This window comes from Hyla sarda, chromosome 5 (assembly GCF_029499605.1).
Source record: "Hyla sarda isolate aHylSar1 chromosome 5, aHylSar1.hap1, whole genome shotgun sequence".
NCBI classification, from domain to species: domain Eukaryota; kingdom Metazoa; phylum Chordata; class Amphibia; order Anura; family Hylidae; genus Hyla; species Hyla sarda.
The window spans coordinates 279179354-279199590 of record NC_079193.1 but is presented as its reverse complement, the minus strand read 5'-3'; the positions used below and the strand labels follow the sequence as shown (position 1 = coordinate 279199590).

The following is a 20237-nucleotide window of genomic DNA, read 5'->3' as shown; positions in this document are numbered from 1 at the left end:
ATTCTGACATGTGAACATGGCCTAAGAGTCTTAAACAAGGTTAGGACTGTATGATACATTTAATAATATTGTAAGTTCCGTAAGCAACATCTTATTTTCTGTCCGCCAACACAAAATACTCTAATAGTGCCCCTCCCGAGACTCCACTCTGGATCCACCCCTGATCCTAAGTGAGTCCTCCTTTAATTAGATTTGTCTGAACTGGGCACATACCATATAGAGCAGTGGCCTCAAAACATTGATCCAGATGTTGCAAAACTACAACTCCCAGCATGCCTGTATAGCAGTTGGCTGTCTGGGCATGCTAGGAGTTGTAGTTTTGCAACATCTCCAGGGCCAAAATTTAGAGACCACTGTTATAGAGGGCCTTACAGTTCCCACAGTATTTGTCTGAACTGGGTACATACCATTTAGAAGAGTGGTCTCCAAACGGTGGACCTCCAACGGCTGTCTGGGCATGTTGGGAGTTGTAGTTTTGCAACATCTGGAGGTCTACTGTTTAGAGACCACTGTTATAAACGATCTTACAGTCCCCCAAATCTGCAGTAACTTTATGAGCTCCTCTAGTGGTGGAGACAGGATGCCAGAAAAGCTGAAGTTTTGGTGCACTGTGTCAGAAAAATGCAGCTCCACATAAAAGTAATAAATATGCCATAAATCTCCATGGATATTTTTCCAGATTTCCAGGTGATATCCACATGAAATCTAGAACAAGTCTATGGTAGAATAGAACTAGAGCCAGATTATAATATCCTCCAATCATTTCCATGCAGATTTTCTGTCTGTCTGTGACTGGGGTTTGTTCTAGAACTTTAGACTGTAGTTTAATGCAGATCTCTTTCATGTACTTTGATGTAGATTATTGGATTTACCCTTTAGATGTAACTATCCACATAGACCTAAACATGAAGACATAACTCCTCCAGCAACTCTGCAGGGCACACCCAGCTCACCACATCTCCTGACTTACAATACAACACTGTGTGGTGAGAGGAAAACAAGCAGCTTCATGCGAGTAATTGACAGGAGGCACAACAGAGGGCGGGGCTTGGAGTGACAGCCCTGAGTGCACACTAGATGACAGGCTGGGCGGCTGCTCATGGAGTGTCCGATCACACTGGCCTGGATGTGAAGGATGGGGGGAGTCTGTCCACCCTGGGACTTCCAGGAGGAGCAGGGCATCTCTATGAGGAAGCTCAGGCTGCCAGAAGTGATGGCAGACTCCATATACAACAACCTGGTGGCCAAGCTGGTGATGACTGGTGACTCCGATGTGGGCAAGACGTGTATACTGAGCAGGTACACAGACAACACCATGCCCTCCTACCTCTCCACAGTGGGTGAGTGACACCCTTGCTCCATGCCAGCTTGGCACATCTCTTATTGCTTGGTGGCATACAGTATTGTCCCTGTACCTCCTGTAAGGTTATATGGCTGCTGGGAAACTACAACTCCTACTATGCACAAGGCTTTCAGGATATGCTGAGAGTAGTAGTTATACAATGCCTGAAGAGCCACAGGCTGTGAGGGCATGCTGAGAGTAGTAGTTATACAATGCCTGAAGAGCCACAGGCTGTGAGGGCATGCTGAGAGTAGTAGTTATACAATGCCTGAAGAGCCACAGGCTGTGAGGGCATGCTGAGAGTAGTAGTTATACAATGCCTGAAGAGCCACAGGCTGTGAGGGCATGCTGAGAGTAGTAGTTATACAATGCCTGAAGAGCCACAGGCTGTGAGTAGTAGTTCAACAATACTCAGAGAGACACAGGCTTTCAGGACATGCTGGGTGTAGTAGTTCCACAACACACAAAGAGACACAGGCTTCCAGGGCATGTTGAGGGTAGTAGTGCCTCAACACCCAGTGAACCACAATCTTTCAGGACATGCTGAGAATAATAATAATAATAATAATTTTATTTATACAGCGCCTACAGATTCTGCAGTGCTGGTAGTTCGATAACCCCTGGAAAGACATAGGCTTTCAGGACATGCTGAGAGTAGTAGTCCCACAACCACTGGGGAGACAAAGGCTTCCATGGCATGCTGAGAGTAGTAGTTTCACAATATTCAGCTAGACACAGGCTTCCAGGACATGCTGAGACTAGTAGTTCCTCAATACCCCTAGAGACACAGGCTTCCAAAACATGCTGAAAATAGTAGTTCCACAACATCTGGGAAGCTTGTGTCTAGCTGTGTCTAGGCTTCTAGGGCATGCTGAGAGTCGTAGTTCCACCTTGCCCAGAGAGACACAGGCTGTCAGGGCATGATGAGAGTAGTACTTCCACAACACTCTGAGAGACACAGGCTTCCAGGGCATGTTGGGAGTAGTAGTTCCACAACACCTGGAGAGACACAGGCTTCCATGGCATGCTGAGAGTATTAGTTTCACAACAGCCGGAGAGACACACACTTCTAAGGCATGCTGAGACATTACCCCTAGAGATACAGGATTTCACAACATGCTGAAAATAGTAGTTTCACAACACCTGGAAAGCCACAGGCTTTTAGGGCATGCTGAGAGTCGTAGTTCCACAACACTCTGAGAGACACAGGCTTCCAGGGCATGCTGAGAGTAGTAGTTCCACAACACTCTGAGAGACACAGGCTTCCAGGGCATGCTGAGAGTCGTAGTTCCACAACACTCTGAGAGACACAGGCTTCCAGGGCATGCTGAGAGTCGTAGTTCCACAACACTCTGAGAGACACAGGCTTCCAGGGCATGCTGAGAGTAGTAGTTCCACAACACTCTGAGAGACACAGGCTTCCAGGGCATGCTGAGAGTAGTAGTTCCACAACACTCTGAGAGACACATGCTTCCAGGGCATGCTGAGAGTAGTAGTTCCACAACACTCTGAGAGACACAGGCTTCCAGGGCATGCTGAGAGTAGTAGTTCCACAACACTCTGAGAGACACATGCTTCCAGGGCATGCTGAGAGTAGTAGTTCCACAACACTCTGAGAGACACAGGCTTCCAGGGCATGCTGAGAGTAGTAGTTCCACAACACTCTGAGAGACACAGGCTTCCAGGGCATGCTGAGAGTAGTAGTTCCACAACACTCTGAGAGACACAGGCTTCCAGGGCATGCTGAGAGTAGTAGTTCCACAACACTCTGAGAGACACAGGCTTCCAGGGCATGCTGAGAGTAGTAGTTCCACAACACTCTGAGAGACACATGCTTCCAGGGCATGCTGAGAGTATTAGTTCCACAACACTCTGAGAGACACAGGCTTCCAGGGCATGCTGAGAGTAGTAGTTCCACAACACTCTGAGAGACACAGGCTTCCAGGGCATGCTGAGAGTAGTAGTTCCACAACACTCTGAGAGACACATGCTTCCAGGGCATGCTGAGAGTATTAGTTCCACAACACTCTGAGAGACACAGGCTTCCATGGCATGCTGAGAGTATTAGTTCCACAACACTCTGAGAGACACAGGCTTCCAGGGCATGCTGAGAGTAGTAGTTCCACAACACTCTGAGAGACACATGCTTCCAGGGCATGCTGAGAGTATTAGTTCCACAACACTCAGAGAGACACAGGCTTCCAGGGCATGCTGAGAGTAATAGTTCCACAACACTCTGAGAGACACAGGCTTCCAAGACATGCTGGGAGTATTAGTTCCACAACACTCTGAGAGACACAGGCTTCCAGGGCATGCTGAGAGTGGTAGATTTACAAAAGGTGAAAAGCCACAAATTTCAGCTCACTGGTGTAGGATGTTCCCCACTAGAAGAGTACATGTTGTTATTCCAGACCATCACTGAATAGTCCTAGTACGGGTTATGGCAAGATTGTAGGATTGGGGATAATCTGTGATCAGCAGAGGTCTCACTGCTTGGAGAATGGAGGACCCTTGTCTCTTGGGTGAAGACATGTTCTCCACGCCATTCATTTTGGTGGTTGTACCCCCGTACCCCTGGAGTTGTACCACCATACCCCTACAGTGACCCCTGGGCCACCTCTATACTTGTCCCCTTGTGTATATATATATATATATATATATATATATATATATATTGCCTGTATTATATTGTATAATGTTTATAAAAGGTGTTATAGCTTTAAGAATTGTTAACATGTGATTATCATTGTCATGTGATTGTAACCCAGTGAGGTATCAGTGACCATGTGACCTTAGGGTAACCTATGTGACCCCTCAGAGTCTTCCACATGTGGTATCAGTGACCATGTGACCTTAGGGTAACCTATGTGACCCCTCAGAGTCTTCCCCATATGGTATCAGTGACCATGTGACCTTAGGGTAACCTATGTGACCCCTCAGAGTCTTCCCCATATAAGCCCTGGGTGGAGCCTCTGCTCTCTCTCTTCCTGCTTATGCAGAGTTGCAGCAAGGTCAAGTCCAAGAGTGTGTCTGGAGTCCATAGGAGGCCTCGAGTCAGCCCAGCAGCCACAAGTCTTCAAATAAGCTACAATTGGGGTATAGGCGCGACCTCATCTGATGCCTGCCAGGGCCGGCTTCCACCCTTCTCCCTGTATGCTGCGATGCCTCTCGGGGTTGCGTGCAGCGGGACGAATGGTACTGGAGGAGAAGGGGGAGATGCAGAGGGCAGGAAAATTAAAATTAGGCGCGTGCCGCACGCACGAGGACTGTGCTTGCTCTCTGCCTGTTTCATATACAGGCAGAGAGCGAGCTGCGTGGACATGATTTCCTGCAGTGGGACCACTGCCCTGGCAAGCAGTGGTCCGAACGTGTCTTACATGAGGGGGGGGAAAGCCATCCTGGACCCAGTAGGGAGACACCTATTGACCAGGATTTCAAAGGGGAAAAAATATGGTAAAACTACATTTTTTTAAAAGAAATATATTAGAAATATTTTTATTTTTTAATAATCTATATGATATAAAAAGTTTACTTTAATGAGAGTGCCCATTTAAAGGAAAACTATCATGCAGAAAAACTCATCCCCTATCCAAAGGGATAGGGTCCTGCACGGGACCCCGACTCTCCCTGGGAACGGGGCGTGTCGACATGCTACCTCCATGTATTTCTATGGGAGAGCCGGAGATACAGTTTGGTTATCTCCAGCTCTCCCATAGAGATACATGGGGCGCTCTGTTCCCGGGGAGAGCCGGGACCCCGTGCAAGAGATCATGGGGGTTCCAGTGGTCAGACCCTCGCAATCTAAAACTTATCCCCTATACATTGGATAGGGGATACGTTTTTCTGCATGATAGTTATTTAAATTGCTCCTGCATATATTGATATGCATAAGGGAGAGTGAGTGCCACCTAGTGGGCAACATGTCTGTGATGTAAACAAAACAGCAGTTGCGCCTTTGTCTGATGATCATGTCCAGGACAGAAAGGAGCAGTGGAGGCTATCCTGTTACTTTGACTGCCTAGGCATCTTGCACTGTTTTGGGAGGGGCGCTGGTGACCACGCCTTGTAGCCCTAATCTTAGGGACGGCTATAAGAATGCAGCATAACTAAATGTCATTAGACGCAGGGTGTGCCTAATCTCCAGATTGCCTATCTTGGTTCTTGAAACTGCTTTTTAACTTCTGTAAAATTCCAGACTGGCATGGAGAACAACATTTCCACTTGAACAAATCAGTCAGCATGGAAACAGTGACCCGCTCGGCTGGAACAACCTAAAGTGCCTAATATTAAACTGCAGTCATGTTTTCCAGGGATTTTTCTCTTTTCTTCTTAAAGAATCTGTTCAAGATTAGAAAAAAACATGGCTGCTTTATTCCAAAAACTCTGCCACAACTGTCCACAGGCTGTGTGGAGTATTACAGCTCCGCTCCGGTCACATCAGTGAAGCCATGCTGCAATAATAGACACGACCCACCGACAGGTCGTCTAGTAGGGAGTCTGAAAAAAGCAGCCATATTCCAAACCTGAACAAGCCACTTACCCCTTCCATGCCAAAGATATATGTTCCAAACACTTGCTGTTGCTGGAATATAAAGACTATTGTGGGAAATCTACTAAGGCTGGCATTTTATACACCAGTCTTAAAGGGGTACTCCGCTACTAGACATCTTATCCCCTATCCAAAGGATAGAGATGTCTGATCGTGGGGGTCCCACAGCTCTCATTTTTCGTTAAAAATGCTGGGTGCGGGTGGCGGGGGTTGTGGTGTCAAGGCCACGCCCCTCATTATGTCACACCACGCCCCTTCAATGCAAGTCTATGGGAGGGGGCGTGGCGGTCGCCACGCCCCCTCCCATAGACTTGCATTGAGGGGGCATGGCGTGACGTAACAAGGGGCTTAGCCGTGATGTCACGACCCCCGCCGCCCGATCCAAACGTTCGGAACTAAATGTTCCGAACACTGGTGCGGCGGAGTACCCCTATAAGTAAAGACCCGCAATTGTACTTGTGATACACGCCTCTTTATAACACCAGGCACATTCTTACTGCAGCATCACAAATTGATGCAGTGTGGCACGGATCAGCATGGATCAGCAAAAAAAAACATTTGCGACATTTTGCCAATGTCTTAGATCTTGGTATCATCTTAAAGCCCAGAATTGTAGTTTTCAATTGATTATAAAGCCCAGAATGTACAATATACTGGGCATAGCTTTCTTATGGAGAAGGAGAGCAGCTGTTGTTGATGTGGGGGGTAGTAAGCTGCAGGTCACATTGGGAAGAAAATGGTTAATGTTAGGCTATGTCACACGACGGAATATGTGCAGAATTTTACCCGCATTTGCACATGTTCCGCCGGCGCAAGGACTGCGCTTAAATGTATTGTCTCAATAGACAGCGATGCATTTCCAAGGGTACTCCGAAAAAAAACAATGAACCTGTTCATTGTTTCTGGGGATGCCGAAATTGGGATTTCCCAGGAGATGTTTCTCAAATTCCACCATGTGCACAGTGCAGCAAAATTCCATTGGAATCGCTGGGACTTTTTCTGGCGGATTCCACTGTGTGAACATGGTCTTCACCTTCTGGGATCTCGTCCCAAGTCTACAGTGACCCTATGGTGGGATATTTAAACATTTGGGCATTTTCTCAGTCCTCTAATCACTCAGGGAAGACATGTTCCCTCTGACTGACACTATTCATTTATTTATTTATTTTTTACAATAGGATGAGAATATGAGTAGTAAAGAATATTTATGTGTAAGTGTTTTTGCCCCAGATTTGGCCACAGTGAATTCCCTGCAAACACCACATGTGTTACAAACTAAACTTGTTAAAGGGGTACTCCGGTGGAAAACATTTTTTTTTTTTTTTTTAATAAACTGGTGCCAGAAAGTTATACAGATTTGTAAATAGCTTCTATTAAAAAAAATCTTTACCCTTCCAGTACTTTTTAGCAGCTGTATGCTTCAGAGGAAATTCTTTTCTTTTTGAATTTCTTTTTTGTCTTGTCCACAGTGCTCTCTGCTGACACCTGATGCCCATATCAGGAACTGTTCAGAGCAGGAGAAAATCCCCATTACAAACCTATGCTGTTCTGGACAGTCCCTGACACGGACAGAGGTGTCGGCAGAGAGCACTGTGGACTAGTCAAAAAAGAAATTCAAAAAGAAAAGAATTTCCTCTGTAGCATACAGCTGTTATTTTTTAATAGAAGTCATTTACAAATCTGTTAAACTTTCTGGCACCACTTGATTTAAAAAAAAAAAATGTTTTCCCCCGGAGTACCCCTTTAAGAAGCGGAACGATATGGTGATGGTACATGGAGATCTATCAGTCCTCGATGGAAGGTCTAATAAAGGGGTACTCCCAAAGGATAGGGGATAAGATGCCTGAGACCCCCGTGATCTTTCACACCGCACCCCGTTAGAATCAGTCCCCGGAGCGTGTTCGCTCCGGGTCTGATTACTGGCGATCATGGGGATGCAGCATAGTGATGTCACGGCTCCGCCCCTGTGTGACATCACGCTCTGCTCCCTCAGTGCAAGCCTATGGGAGGGGGCGTGACACCAATAGACTTGCATTGAGGGGGCGGAGCGTGACGTGACACGGGGGCAGAGCCGTGACGTCACTATGCTCTTTACTCGTGGTCGAGATGGACTCTGCCTCAGGACCTCCAGCGGTTCTGGAAGCCGCTAAAGATGGGTGCTGCATGGTAGATCCCCGGGGTCCCCAGCAGCGGGGATAGGGATAGGGGATAAGATGTCTAGGGGCGGAATACCCCTTTAATAGATCACAACCTGCACAAGTGAACACCATTCTCTTATAAGCAATGTACTACAAGACACCATTTTAGTGACATTATAGTAAAAAGCATACTTTCACCTTAAAAATGACGAATTTGCACATGTAGAACGTATGGACATAAGAGACGCAATCTGCAGTTCTGCTCAGGGAGTGGAGTGTCACACAGGGAAGAATGTAAAGATGAATAAACAAAACTGTCCAGACAACACTAGCTAAAGCAAACAACAAAGTGTATAGTATTGGAAGCCGAACATATTGGATGTTAAACAGGATAAACTTGTCAGGGGGACATTCTTGCATTCTTCTAATACCTTAAAGTCCAGGCAGAAAGCCAAAGCGAAAAATCTTTATTTTAAGAGTCTTAAAATGTTTAATTGAGCTCTTCAGATGGGTGAGGGAGTTACCAGCCATTGTGCATGCCGCAAGTACTTTGTGTGGCCAAGGTGGGATTTCGGTTTTATATTTAGTTCTCAAAGTTGGAAAAAAAAATTTCATGAATATTAAAACAAAAATAAAAGTCACATTGTAATATATTATTAAAGGGGTACTCTGCTGCTCCGCGTTTGGAACAAACTGTTCCGAACGCTGGAGCCGGCGCCGGGAGCTCATGACTTCATAGCCCCGCCGCCTCATGATGTTACGCCCCGCCCCCTCAATGCAAGTCTATGGGAGGGGGTGTGACAGCCGTCACGCCTCCTCCCATAGACTTGCATTAAGGGGCGGGTGTGACATCATGAGGGGGGCATGTGACATCATGAGGCAAAAATCTTGGTTTCATTAGGCCAGAGAATCTTGTTTCTCACAATCCAAGTGTATTTTATGTACTTTTTTTTGCAAACTCCAGGTGGCTATTGACTATGTTCATAATTTCCGCTGCAGGAATTCCATTGAAGTAAATGGTGTAAGGATTTCTCCCTGGGGATAGCTCTGGGGTCGTCCTTGACACCGCCACAGGACACGTTTCCTCTCAATAAACTGGCAACAACAGTTCTTTATGTAAGTTTGGCACCTCACCAGCTTTATTAGACAGGTTGCAGGAAAAATAAATATAAAACAGAAACAAAGAAAACCCTAGACCATCTAGTCTCTAAAGAAATCAGCATGCCCTGACTAACAACTGGTGAGCCTCTCTCGGCCAGTTAAACTTATGCCTTCTGCAACCTTCTACTCACTGTTCACGCCACACTTTGGGTCCACTCACAGGCTGTGTGTTCCTCAGCAGGATCCCGGCCTCTCCCCTACAGCCAGCTTGCTGTCTTCTAGGGAGAGCCACAACTAATGTGTCTCTCTTCTTTTTAAAGACACTTTCCTTTTCTGCTACCTCATTAATTGGGTCACAGGTGGAGGCCTCTCCAGGGTGAACCAAGGAAATACACCCTTTCCTTGCCACAGTATCACAATGGGCAATTCATTTCTGCAGAATTTTCATGCAGAATTTCGGGCAGAAATTCTACCGTGTAAACATAGCTTGGTCATCTCTTGTAGTAAAGCTGTCACGCCCTCTCCCATAGGCTTGCATTGAGGGGCGGAGCGTGATGTCACACGCCGCCTGCCCCGTGGTCGCCGGTAATCAGATCCGGAGCGAACATGCTCTGGGGACTGATTTTAACTGGGGTGCTGTGTGCAATATCACGGGGGTCCCCAGCGGCAGGACCCCCGCGATCAGGCATCTTATCCCCTATCCTTTGGATAGGGGATAAGATGTCTAAGCGCTTGACTATCCCTTTAATGCTGCCTTCTGGTTGTGCTCCCACACTGGTGAGATCAGGACTGCAGCACACCAGAGAACTGGAGTATGGAAGTGATTTTATGACCAGAACCTTCAGTCACTCCCAAAGCCCGGACCAAAACTCCAGTTATATGTCATTGTGGCAAGAAGCCTTAGTGACCAATACCTCTTATCCACGATTTTACTAGCTGCTTTCTTACGATATTCACACACATAGACACTTATATGGCCTTGGACAGTGCCATTACAATTAACATTATAGTCTGTGTTCAAGAGATTTTGATTACTTGAATACATTAGTCTGAAGTTAAAATACCAAGATCCCATTGGAAACCTTAGAAGTCACATAATAGGTCATTGGAATCTGTCACTAATTACTGGGATCTCTTCGAAAAGGTTAACTGCTGTATTCTGTTGCTTCCATCAGCCACATAGCCGTTGAATGGATCAGTAGTGCACAGGCTCGACCATCACTCCATTTAAACTTCTCTTTACTGCCATTATATGGTGACAAGGAATTGGAAACACATGACCCCCTTTCTAGTAAACGGTGGTGTTCCCATTGATAAGACATTTATTGCCTATCCTATCCTTATTGCCTATCCGTTGTGGAAAAGCCCTTTAAGGCCGGGACACCTCAATTTGCAGGCAATTCTGCATTTATAAACGCTGAATTGTCGTGTGGAACCACAATGTACCCTGGCAGGAGAGTGCCAGTAGATCCTTTATTCCACAATAGACACAGGATGAACTATCTCTGAATTTCGAGTGCTTTTGGACCATTTGTACTGTTAGGAAGAGTGTAAACTTTACATGTCTTGCAGCCAGGGAAGTACATTCCTATACAGAATGCTGTATCCTTTTGAAGAATTCTCACTATGATTTTCTATTCTAGGCATTGATTTTAAGACAAAGACCATCCTATTTGATGACATTCCATTAAAGCTTCAGATCTGGTAAGCATATACAGTATGTAACCTAATACTACCAGCAATTTCTTTTAGCTCCTGTCATAAAAAAAAACCTTTTCTAATGAGTCACATCACATGTCACAGAGACATGTCAAAAGTTTCGATTGGTCTGGGTCTCCGTGCCAAGACCTCAGCACTTCACTCCTTGACTCACTGTGATCTACATCCAGCTTCTGTGATAAGCCCCATTATAGGCTATCAGTACTGAAACCTTAGCACTTCTCTCCCTGACTCACTGTGATCTACATCCAGCTTCTGTGATCAGCCCCATTATAGGCTATCAGTACTGAAACCTTAGCACTTCACTCCCTGACTCACTATGATCTACATCCAGCTTCTGTGACCAGCCCCATTATAGGCTATCAGTACTGAAACCTTAGCACTTCACTCCCTGACTCACTATGATCTACATCCAGCTTCTGTGACCAGCCCCATTATAGGCTATCAGTACTGAAACCTTAGCACTTCACTCCCTGACTCACTATGATCTACATCCAGCTTCTGTGGCCGGCCCTTTTATAAGTCTATAAGCACTGAGACCCTGACTGATCAAAATTTTTGACATATTTCTGTGACATACACATTAGAGAAGGATCGGCCAAACCCAATAATTTCAGCAGGATCCGCTGATCATCTAAAGTGTATGGGAGTCCTCTTGATTCTATCTCAATAGCATATGGCATGGGAAATAAAGACCAGAGATTTTGCATTTCAACTGGATGATCTTTTTATTCTTGGGAAGATAAGCTGCTGCCAGACATCTGTCAGTTACCGTATAGCAGCAGTTTTATGCCCTTTCTCCTTTAAGAGCACATGCATGTTCGGCCAATGGATCAGTAGCGATAGCTGTCAGAGAAATGATTCCTAGGCCAACAGTTATTTTATGTGTTTGGCTAACCTCAAATAGTGCTGCTACAACCAATGGACACATACTGTGCTGTCCCTTTTTATCTAATCCAAGATTACTTCTTTTTAAATGTAATTAAAGGGGTACTCCGGTGAACAACTTTTTTTTTAAAATGAACTGGTGCCAGAAAGTTAAACAGATTTGTAAATTACTTCTATTAAAAAATCTTAATCCTTCCTGTACTTAATAGCTGCTGAATACTACAGAGGAAATTCTTTTCTTTTTGAAACACAGAACTGTGCTGACATCACGAGCACAGTGCTCTCTGCTGACATCTCTGTCCATTTTATGAACTGTTCAGAACAGCATATGTTTGATATGGGGATTTCCTTTTACCCTGGACAGTTCCTAAAATGGACAGAGATGTCAGCAGACAGCTCTGTGTTTCAAACGGAAAAGAATTTTCACTGTAGTATTCAGCAGCTAATAAGTACAGGAAGGATTAAGATTTTTTAATAGAAGTAATTTACAAATCTGTTTAACTTTCTGGCACCAGTTGATTTAAAAAAAAAAAAGTTTTTCACCGGAGTACCCCTTTAATAGCAATGCTTTGTGATGTTTTTTTTTTCTAGTTTCCCATTTTACTATCTATATTTCAAAACAATCCTGAAATCTTGCAGTTTTCATTTTCACCACTAGGCCTGAAATTAAGCTGAGACTTTTTGTTCTGTCTGTGATGATAAGGGGGAGGCTGCCAGATAGTGTACAACATTACAGTTACACCTGTATATAGATAAGATAGGATCTTCACAATAGCTAAAGCTAAGAGCTCAGCCTTCCCCTGCCCTTTGGAATGACCTCTTCAAAGGTCATAAAGCACGCCCAGACATCTTTCACATTCATGTGAATGGGACAGCTTCTGGCTATTGTTGTCTATGTCCATGGGACATAAAGCATATCACCAAATGCTGTTAAAAGCAGCTCAGATAAAATAACAGGCCCCATAATAACTCACAATTGCCCCAAGGTAGAAAGACCGGGGCTCTAAGGCTCTATTGAGCATGCGCAGGGTTCCGTCTATCTGTTCGTGGACATCGCACGAGACTCTGGAAATCTGCCATGAACTTATATTCACAGACGGCCAGCCATCTGCATTTCATGCGCATGACAGCGGACTTTATCTTTGTGAGTGTGTATTCAATTAAATGCGCATGTTAGAAAACTTAGTCCATGGGACGTTCTCTCTCACTCTATTTCTCAATACTTCAGTTACTCTATATGTAGCATGGATTTAACCCCTTAAGGACCACAGGCGTATGGGTACGGCCTTGCTTGCTGGTACTTAAGGACCAAGGGTGTACCTGTACGCCCATGGGAATTCCAGTCCCCGCCGCACTGGGCGGGAACCGGACTGGGATGCCTGCTGAAATCAAATGCCCAGGGGGGTCCTGAGACACACCGGCTGTCTGCGGCGATTCCGGTATTATGGGTCACGTGTGACCCGATGACCTGGAAATACTTGGTGATCGGGGGTGTAGAGCTGTGAGAGAGAGCCAGGGAACCCCCCCTCTGCCGAGATCTGAGCCCCTCAGAGCTGAAGAATTGTCCATTAGTGCAGGGTGAGTTTACATTAAAGGGACAGGTAGGAGGTTTAAAAAAAAAAAAAGTGAAAAGAAAGTTAAAAAAAATATTCCCCCCGACCCTCTAATTGGCCTCTAAATGCCCAGGGGGGGGGTGATCAGACCCCCCCCCCCCATGTCGGCGATCGGCGCAAATCGAAAGTGAATTCACACTTGCTATTTGCGAGATTACGGGTCATTACGAGTCTATGGTGACCCGGAATATAAGGGGGATCGCGGTTGTCTAAGACACCTACGATCCCCCTGAAGGGATAGGAGTGAGGTAGCAGGGGTGCCACCACTCCTATCCCTGCTATTGGGCGTCTAGAAGCTTTCGTTTTCCCTGTTCTGCCCACCCACAATAGGCCGAGCAGAACGGGGAAACGACAGAGGACCGGCGCCGAACTCCACTTACTCTGCGGGCGACAATCGTTGTCGGAGATCGGCGGGCGGCGATGTCATGCAGTTGGCTCCATGGATCCGACGGAAGCCGGTAAGTTGCCTAGCAACATCTAAAGGGCTTCAGTCTGAGACCACTATACAGTGGTCTCTACACTGTTACCCTCCAGATGTTGCAAAACTACAACTCCCAGCATGCCCAGACACCTACCATGCTGAGATTTGTAGTTTTGCAACAGCTGCAGGGCTACAGTTTGGATATCACTGTGCAGTGAACTGTGGCCCTCTATATCTTGCAACACTACAACTCCCAGCATGCCCACATAGCAGTTTGCTGTCTGGGCATGCTGGGATGTGCAGTTTTGCAACAGCTGGAGGGTCACAGTTTGGAGATCACTGTGCAGTGGTTTCTAAACTGTAGCCCTCCAGATGTTGCAAAACTGCAAATCATAGCATGCCCAAACAGTAAACAGCTGTGTCGCCATGCTGGGAGTTGTAGTTGCGTAACCTCCAGCTGTTGCATAACTACATCTCCCAGCATGCACTTCGGCGATCAGTACATGCTGAGAGTTGCAGTTTTGCAACAGCTGGAGGCAAACTAGTTGGAAAATACTGAGTTAGGTAACAGAACCTAACTGAAGGTTTTCCAACCAGTGTGCCTCCAGCTGTTGCAAAAGTACAACTCCCAGCATGCACGGTCTGTCAGCTGGAGGTTTGCCCCCCATGGGAATGTACAGGTACATTCACACGGGCAGGTTTACAGTAAGTTTCCTGCTTCAAGTATGAGCTGCGGCAAATTTTTCACCGCAGCGCATACTCCTAGCGGTAAGCTCACTGTAAACCTCCACCTGTGCGAATGTACCCTAAAAACACTACACTACACTAACACATAATAAAGGGTAAAACACAACATACACACCCCCTTACACTGTCCCCACAATAAAAATGAAAAACGTATTGCACAGCAGTGTTTCCAAAACGGAGCCTCCAGTTGTGGCAAAACAACAATTCCCAGCTTTTCCAGACAGCCACTGACTGTCCAGGCATGCTGGGAGTTTAGCAACAGCTGGAGGCACCCTGTTTGGGAATCACTGGTGTAGAATACCCCTATGTCCACCCCTAAGCAATCACTCAAATTCGCATGGCGCTCTCTCACTTCGGAGCCCTGTCGTATTTCAGCGAAACAGTTTAGTGCCACATATGGGGTATTTCCGTACTCGGGAGAAATTGCACTAACATTTTGGGGGGGACTTTTTCTCCTTTTACCCCTTATGAAAAGGAAAAGTTGGGGTCTACACCAGCCTGTTAGTGTAAAAAATAAATACATTTTACACTAACATGCTGGTGTTGCCCTTTACGGAAATACCCCATATGTGGGTTTAAAATGCTCTGCGGACGCATAACAAGGCTCAGGAGTGAGAGCGCCATGTACATTTGAGGCCTAAATTGGTGATTTGCACAGGGGTGGCTGATTTTACAGCGGTTCTGAAATAAACGCCAAAAAATAAATACCCACATGTGACCCCATTTTGGAAACTACACCCCTCATGGAGCGTAACAAGGGGTATAGTGAACTTTAACACCCCACAGGTGTTTCACGAATTTTCATTAAAGTTGGATGGGAAAATAAAAAAATTAAAATCAGTTTCACTAAAATGCTGGTGTTACCCTAAATTTTTCATTTTCACAAGGGAAAATAGGAAAAAAGCCCCCCAAAATTTGTAACCCTATTTCTCTTGAGTATATAAATACCCCATATGTGGATGTGAAGTGCTCTGCTCGGAATTGAAGGCCACGTGTGTTTACAAAGCCCCCATAGTGCCAGAACAATGGACCCCTCTCACATGTGACCCCATTTTGGAAACTACACCCCTGACGTAATGTAATAAGGGGCACAGTGAGCATTTACCCCCCACAGGTGTCTGACAGATTTTTGGAACAATGGTCCGTGAAAATGAAAAATGTAAATTTTTATTTGCTCAGCCCACTGTTCCAAAGATCTGTCAAACGCCAGTGGAGTGTTAATACTCACTGCACCCCTTATTAAATTCTGTGAGGGGTGTAGTTTCCAAAATGGGGTCACATGTGGGGGGGGGGGGGGTCCACTGCACTGTCCTGGCACCACGGGGGGCTTTGTAAACGCACATGGCCCCTGACTTCCATTCTAAACAAATTCCCTTTCCAAAAGCTCAATGGTGCTCCTCCTCTTCTGAGCATTGTAGTTCGCCCGCAGAGCATTTTACGTCCTAACATGGGGTATTTCCATACTCAGAAGAGATGGGGTTACAAATTTTGGGGGGCATTTTCTCCCATTACCCTTTCTAAAAATAGTAAATTTGGGGGGGAAAAAATTTCAGAAAAACTCACTCTCCAAAATCCCATTGTCGCTCCTTCCCTTCTGAGCCCTCTACTGTGTCCGCCGAACACTTGACATACACATATGAGGTATTTTCTTACTCGAGAGAAATTGGGTTCCAAATTTTGAGAGGATTTGTCTCCTTTTACCTCTTGTAAAAATTCAAAAACTGGGTCTACAAGAACATGCAAATGTAAAAAATGAAGATTTTGAATTTTCTCCTTTATTTTGCTGTTATTCCTGTGAAACACCTAAAGAATTAACACACTTACTTATGCACTTGCATAAGTGCATGAATTTTTGAATAGCAGTGTATAATTTTTACCATTAGGGCCCAATGGTAATTATATGGTCCAATAGTGCAATATTTTAATTACAATTATTTTGATTTCTTTCATTTTTCTGGTCATATGCACATTTTATCTATGAACAACTGTTTTATGATTGTGTAATAAACCTTTATATTTGTTTCATACAATCTGTTTCCATTTATCATTGTGTACCATATTGTTTGGTGAAGTCCTTGAGGAGTGGTTAAATTATTTTTATTCTTTTTTATCCCACATTTGGTCTGTGGAGATCGACCTTTTTAACCACACACACCTCGGACTTTCTTGGTTGTGAACTGCCCACATATTTTTCTTTTTCCTCATTTACAAATCTTTTTAACTTTCTGGCACCAGTTGATTTAAAAAATATATATATATATGTTTTCCACTGGAGTACCACTTTAACTACATCTCATAGGAAAGCGGCGAAAGAAAACTCCTCAAATCTGAAGGAGCCATACATTAAATACGATGAATCCAACTTGCTTCTTCTTTCAAAAGAAGGGTATCTATATTGCCCTTTCTGGGACCCAGTTTCAGTTGGCATAATCCCAAAAAAAGGGAGAGCTTTAAGATCACCGTTATGTACCAGATGCATGTGGCGTGATACCGGAGTGTCAGTTTTTGTTCGGATTGGGCTGAGATGTTGTGATATTTGTTGTTTAAAGGGTTGAGTGGTTTTACTCACATAGGGGGAGATTTATCAAAGCCTGTCCAGAGGTAAAGTTGCTGAGTTGACCATAGCAACCAATCAGATTGCTTTTTTCATTTTTCACAGGCCTTTTCAAAAATGAAAGAAGCAATCTGATTGTCTGCTATGGGCAACTCAGCAACTTTACTTCTGGATAGGTGTTGATAAATCTCCCCCATAGACTTTTGGACAGTCACAGATGGCAATATATATAATATCTTTAGTGTTACTGTACAGTTTATGAATTGGCAAATGTCATACGTTCGCGCATCAATTGGATTTGTAAATTACTTTTTTTTTTATAACAGTGGGGCAGGAAACACAATGCCCACATGGAAAAGATCCAGTGGGTCTATTGGGTAGCCAAGATGTTTCACTCTCTTCCTTGTCCAGATGGCTATGGACTAAATAGTCCCTCATATTCTGTCGTCTCCGATATGTGATGTTTGGTTTGGACCTCAAAACCGCAGACAGATCCTTATCCATAGTCAGTAGATGCCAATATCTATGTAAAATTCCTATGACTTGATGAGTATACCCATCGTAAGTCCCTATACAGAGGATAATTTTGGATTCTTCTGGTGTTCTTGCGTTTAGAAGTAATATCCTTCTATCACTTTTATTTGCTGTATGATAAGCCTTTTTCAGATGTCTTCTCGTATAGTCCCATTGTTTGAATCTTCGGAATAGATCTTTACATTCCATGTCAAACTGTCCCTCAGTAGAACAGTTTCGCCGTGCGCATAAATATTGTCCCACTGGAATGCTGCTTTTAAGAGTATTAGGATGCCAGCTTTGCCGGTGTAAGAGGGCATTGGTAGAAGTTGGTTTTCTGTAAATTTTAGTTTGAAATGCCCCTGATTAGTCTATAAAAATGTTCAGATCCAGAAAGTTAATAGAGTTGCCTCCAAATTCAGAAGTGAAAAGCATCCCTATATTATAAAGTGTTTAAGAGACAAACAAGATAATCAAAAAGTGCCTTATCTTCATCCCAAAGAAGAAGGACATCATCGATATACCTACCCCAAAATAAAATGTGACTAGCAAACTCATGTACAGATTCAACAAGACTCAACATCAAGGGATGCTAGGGAGGTTATTTCTGTAACTGTAATGTCTTGTAATTTTAGCAAGGTATCTTTTTATCACATAAGTATGATGGCAAAGACGACACAAATGACGCCAATGCTTTGTCTACGTAAATGCTAGCCCCCTCTGTCAAGCAGTTGTTGCCCGTGATGATCGGTCGTCCTCATACAGGGTTTGTGCATTTTTGGAAGGGCATAAAAGTTTGCCGTTGTGGGATGTGCATTGTACATATATTTGAATTTATTATTAGACATTAATTGTTTTTCTTTGGCATATTTAGCAAGCCCTTCTACTCCCCTAGATATTGATTAGTAGGATCAGAAGAGAGTTTCTCGTATTTTGCTGTATCTGACAATAAAACAGATACCATGGAGATATAGTCAGACCTCAAAGTCTCCAAAGCACCCTGTTCCTCTGGGGACAAATTAGAATTAATCACGCGACTATCCGCCTTTATTTTTTCTATTTCCGAGGTGACAAGTTTGACAAATGTCTTGATATTATTGTATTGAGAGAACGTAGGTATTATCTGAGACTTAGCATTTGAAGCACCATTCACTGACTTAAAGCCTAAGTCTCAGATTTAATTTATTCTTATATGCATTAAAATGTGTTTTTAATATGAATTCATTTGGGGAATTTGTAATATATATAAAAAATGAATTGTACGTGGTTGATCCCTAACATATATGGTATTTGACTATCTCATGTATCTACCTAATCATTAGTATAGAAATCTATGTATATAAATGATGAGATGTGCTTCATACTTATGTGGCCATTACCAGTCTTTTTTGCTCTAAGATGGTTCCATGTGGCGGTGCGCTCCGTGCGTATTGCCGGCGGTAACGTTCCTGGGGGAGGTGTCTCTGCCCCTTCCCAGATGCTGCAGTGATGCGGCCTCTGTGATGGGGCAGCTGCGCACTTCCGCCCGGCGGTCGCTTCTGGTGTGTGCGCGCGGAGCGCCGGTAACACACGCCACACGTTTAAGTTATTATTTCATACAAGGGTCTATAAATAGTCGCTCACACACCCCCACCTCACCACTCCTGGACAAAGCAGGTCAGCAAAACGAGTTGGAGGGTGAGGCGGGGGAAACGCGAGTGACTGGCCGTTTGCACTGGCACCTGTAAGTTACTGTCTACATTAGGGGTTGTATATTATTTGCACAGGGCACTATATTGGTATGGGACTTGGACTATTACTTTTCATGTGACACTTATGCACTTTACTTGATGTCCTCCATATTTTTTGCCCCCTAGTACATGTATTAATTATCTTGAATGAGGGTTTTTCTTTTGCCGCTTTCCTATGAGATGTAGTTAAACCTCTACCTCATTAAGTTCCATCCTATGTGTCAAATTCTTTTGTAACAAATGTAGAACTCTATATCCCCAATATTTATAGGAGAATAAATTAAAAACTGTTAAGCAGGTGTGTACTCAATGATCCTCTTCCCAGCAATAGAGACCAAAATCATAAGGGGGGATAATTCCCAAGGGAAATGCTCTAAAATATAACTTTTAATAATCCATGATAAAATAACACCATTATCAACATATGTGACCTATTAAAAAGTACCAAAAAAGTGCAACCCAATGCGTTTCCACTGTATATGACAGTTTCTTCAGGGGAATAGTATTGGTACAATGACTACAGCCCAATCATGGGCTAAATGCAATAGTCAGAGTCTATATTGTTCGTATGCAATATTTGCCGGATTTCAGATAAGCCCTAGTTAGTGGGCCATGAAATCCAAACAGGCAAAAATGCTACTGACAATATGGTGTGTAGTTCATAACATTATATTGAACTGAGTTATTATAGTTCACATCAAATTGTTACTAAAGATAGTATATTAACAATACAATGTATAAAATGTTTTATGCCTATACCGGACTGGTTGGTATCCCACGGTGACCTGCCGTCAACTGGGAAACGTTTAGAAGTCCGAGTAAATGGAGCAATGAGCGCTACCTACAGTGGTAGGGAGCCACGCTGCTTGCTACTGGCTCCCTACCACTGTAGGTAGCGCTCATTGCTCCATTTACTCGGACA

The 20237-nt window shown here is 44.3% G+C and overlaps 1 protein-coding gene across 2 annotated transcripts in view; it reads left to right on the top strand.

Moving 5' to 3' along the window:
* Positions 1-1053: 1053 nt before the first annotated feature.
* The window catches only part of LOC130272687 (ras-related protein Rab-10-like), a 44889-nt gene continuing 25705 nt past the window's right edge, over positions 1054-20237 (top strand). For both annotated transcript variants that reach the window (XM_056518544.1, XM_056518543.1), the window contains exons 1-2: positions 1054-1340; positions 10774-10834. In XM_056518544.1, the coding sequence (XP_056374519.1) occupies positions 1136-1340; positions 10774-10834 (266 nt within the window). In that variant the 5' untranslated portion in view covers positions 1054-1135. The remainder of the gene's footprint in view (positions 1341-10773; positions 10835-20237) is intronic.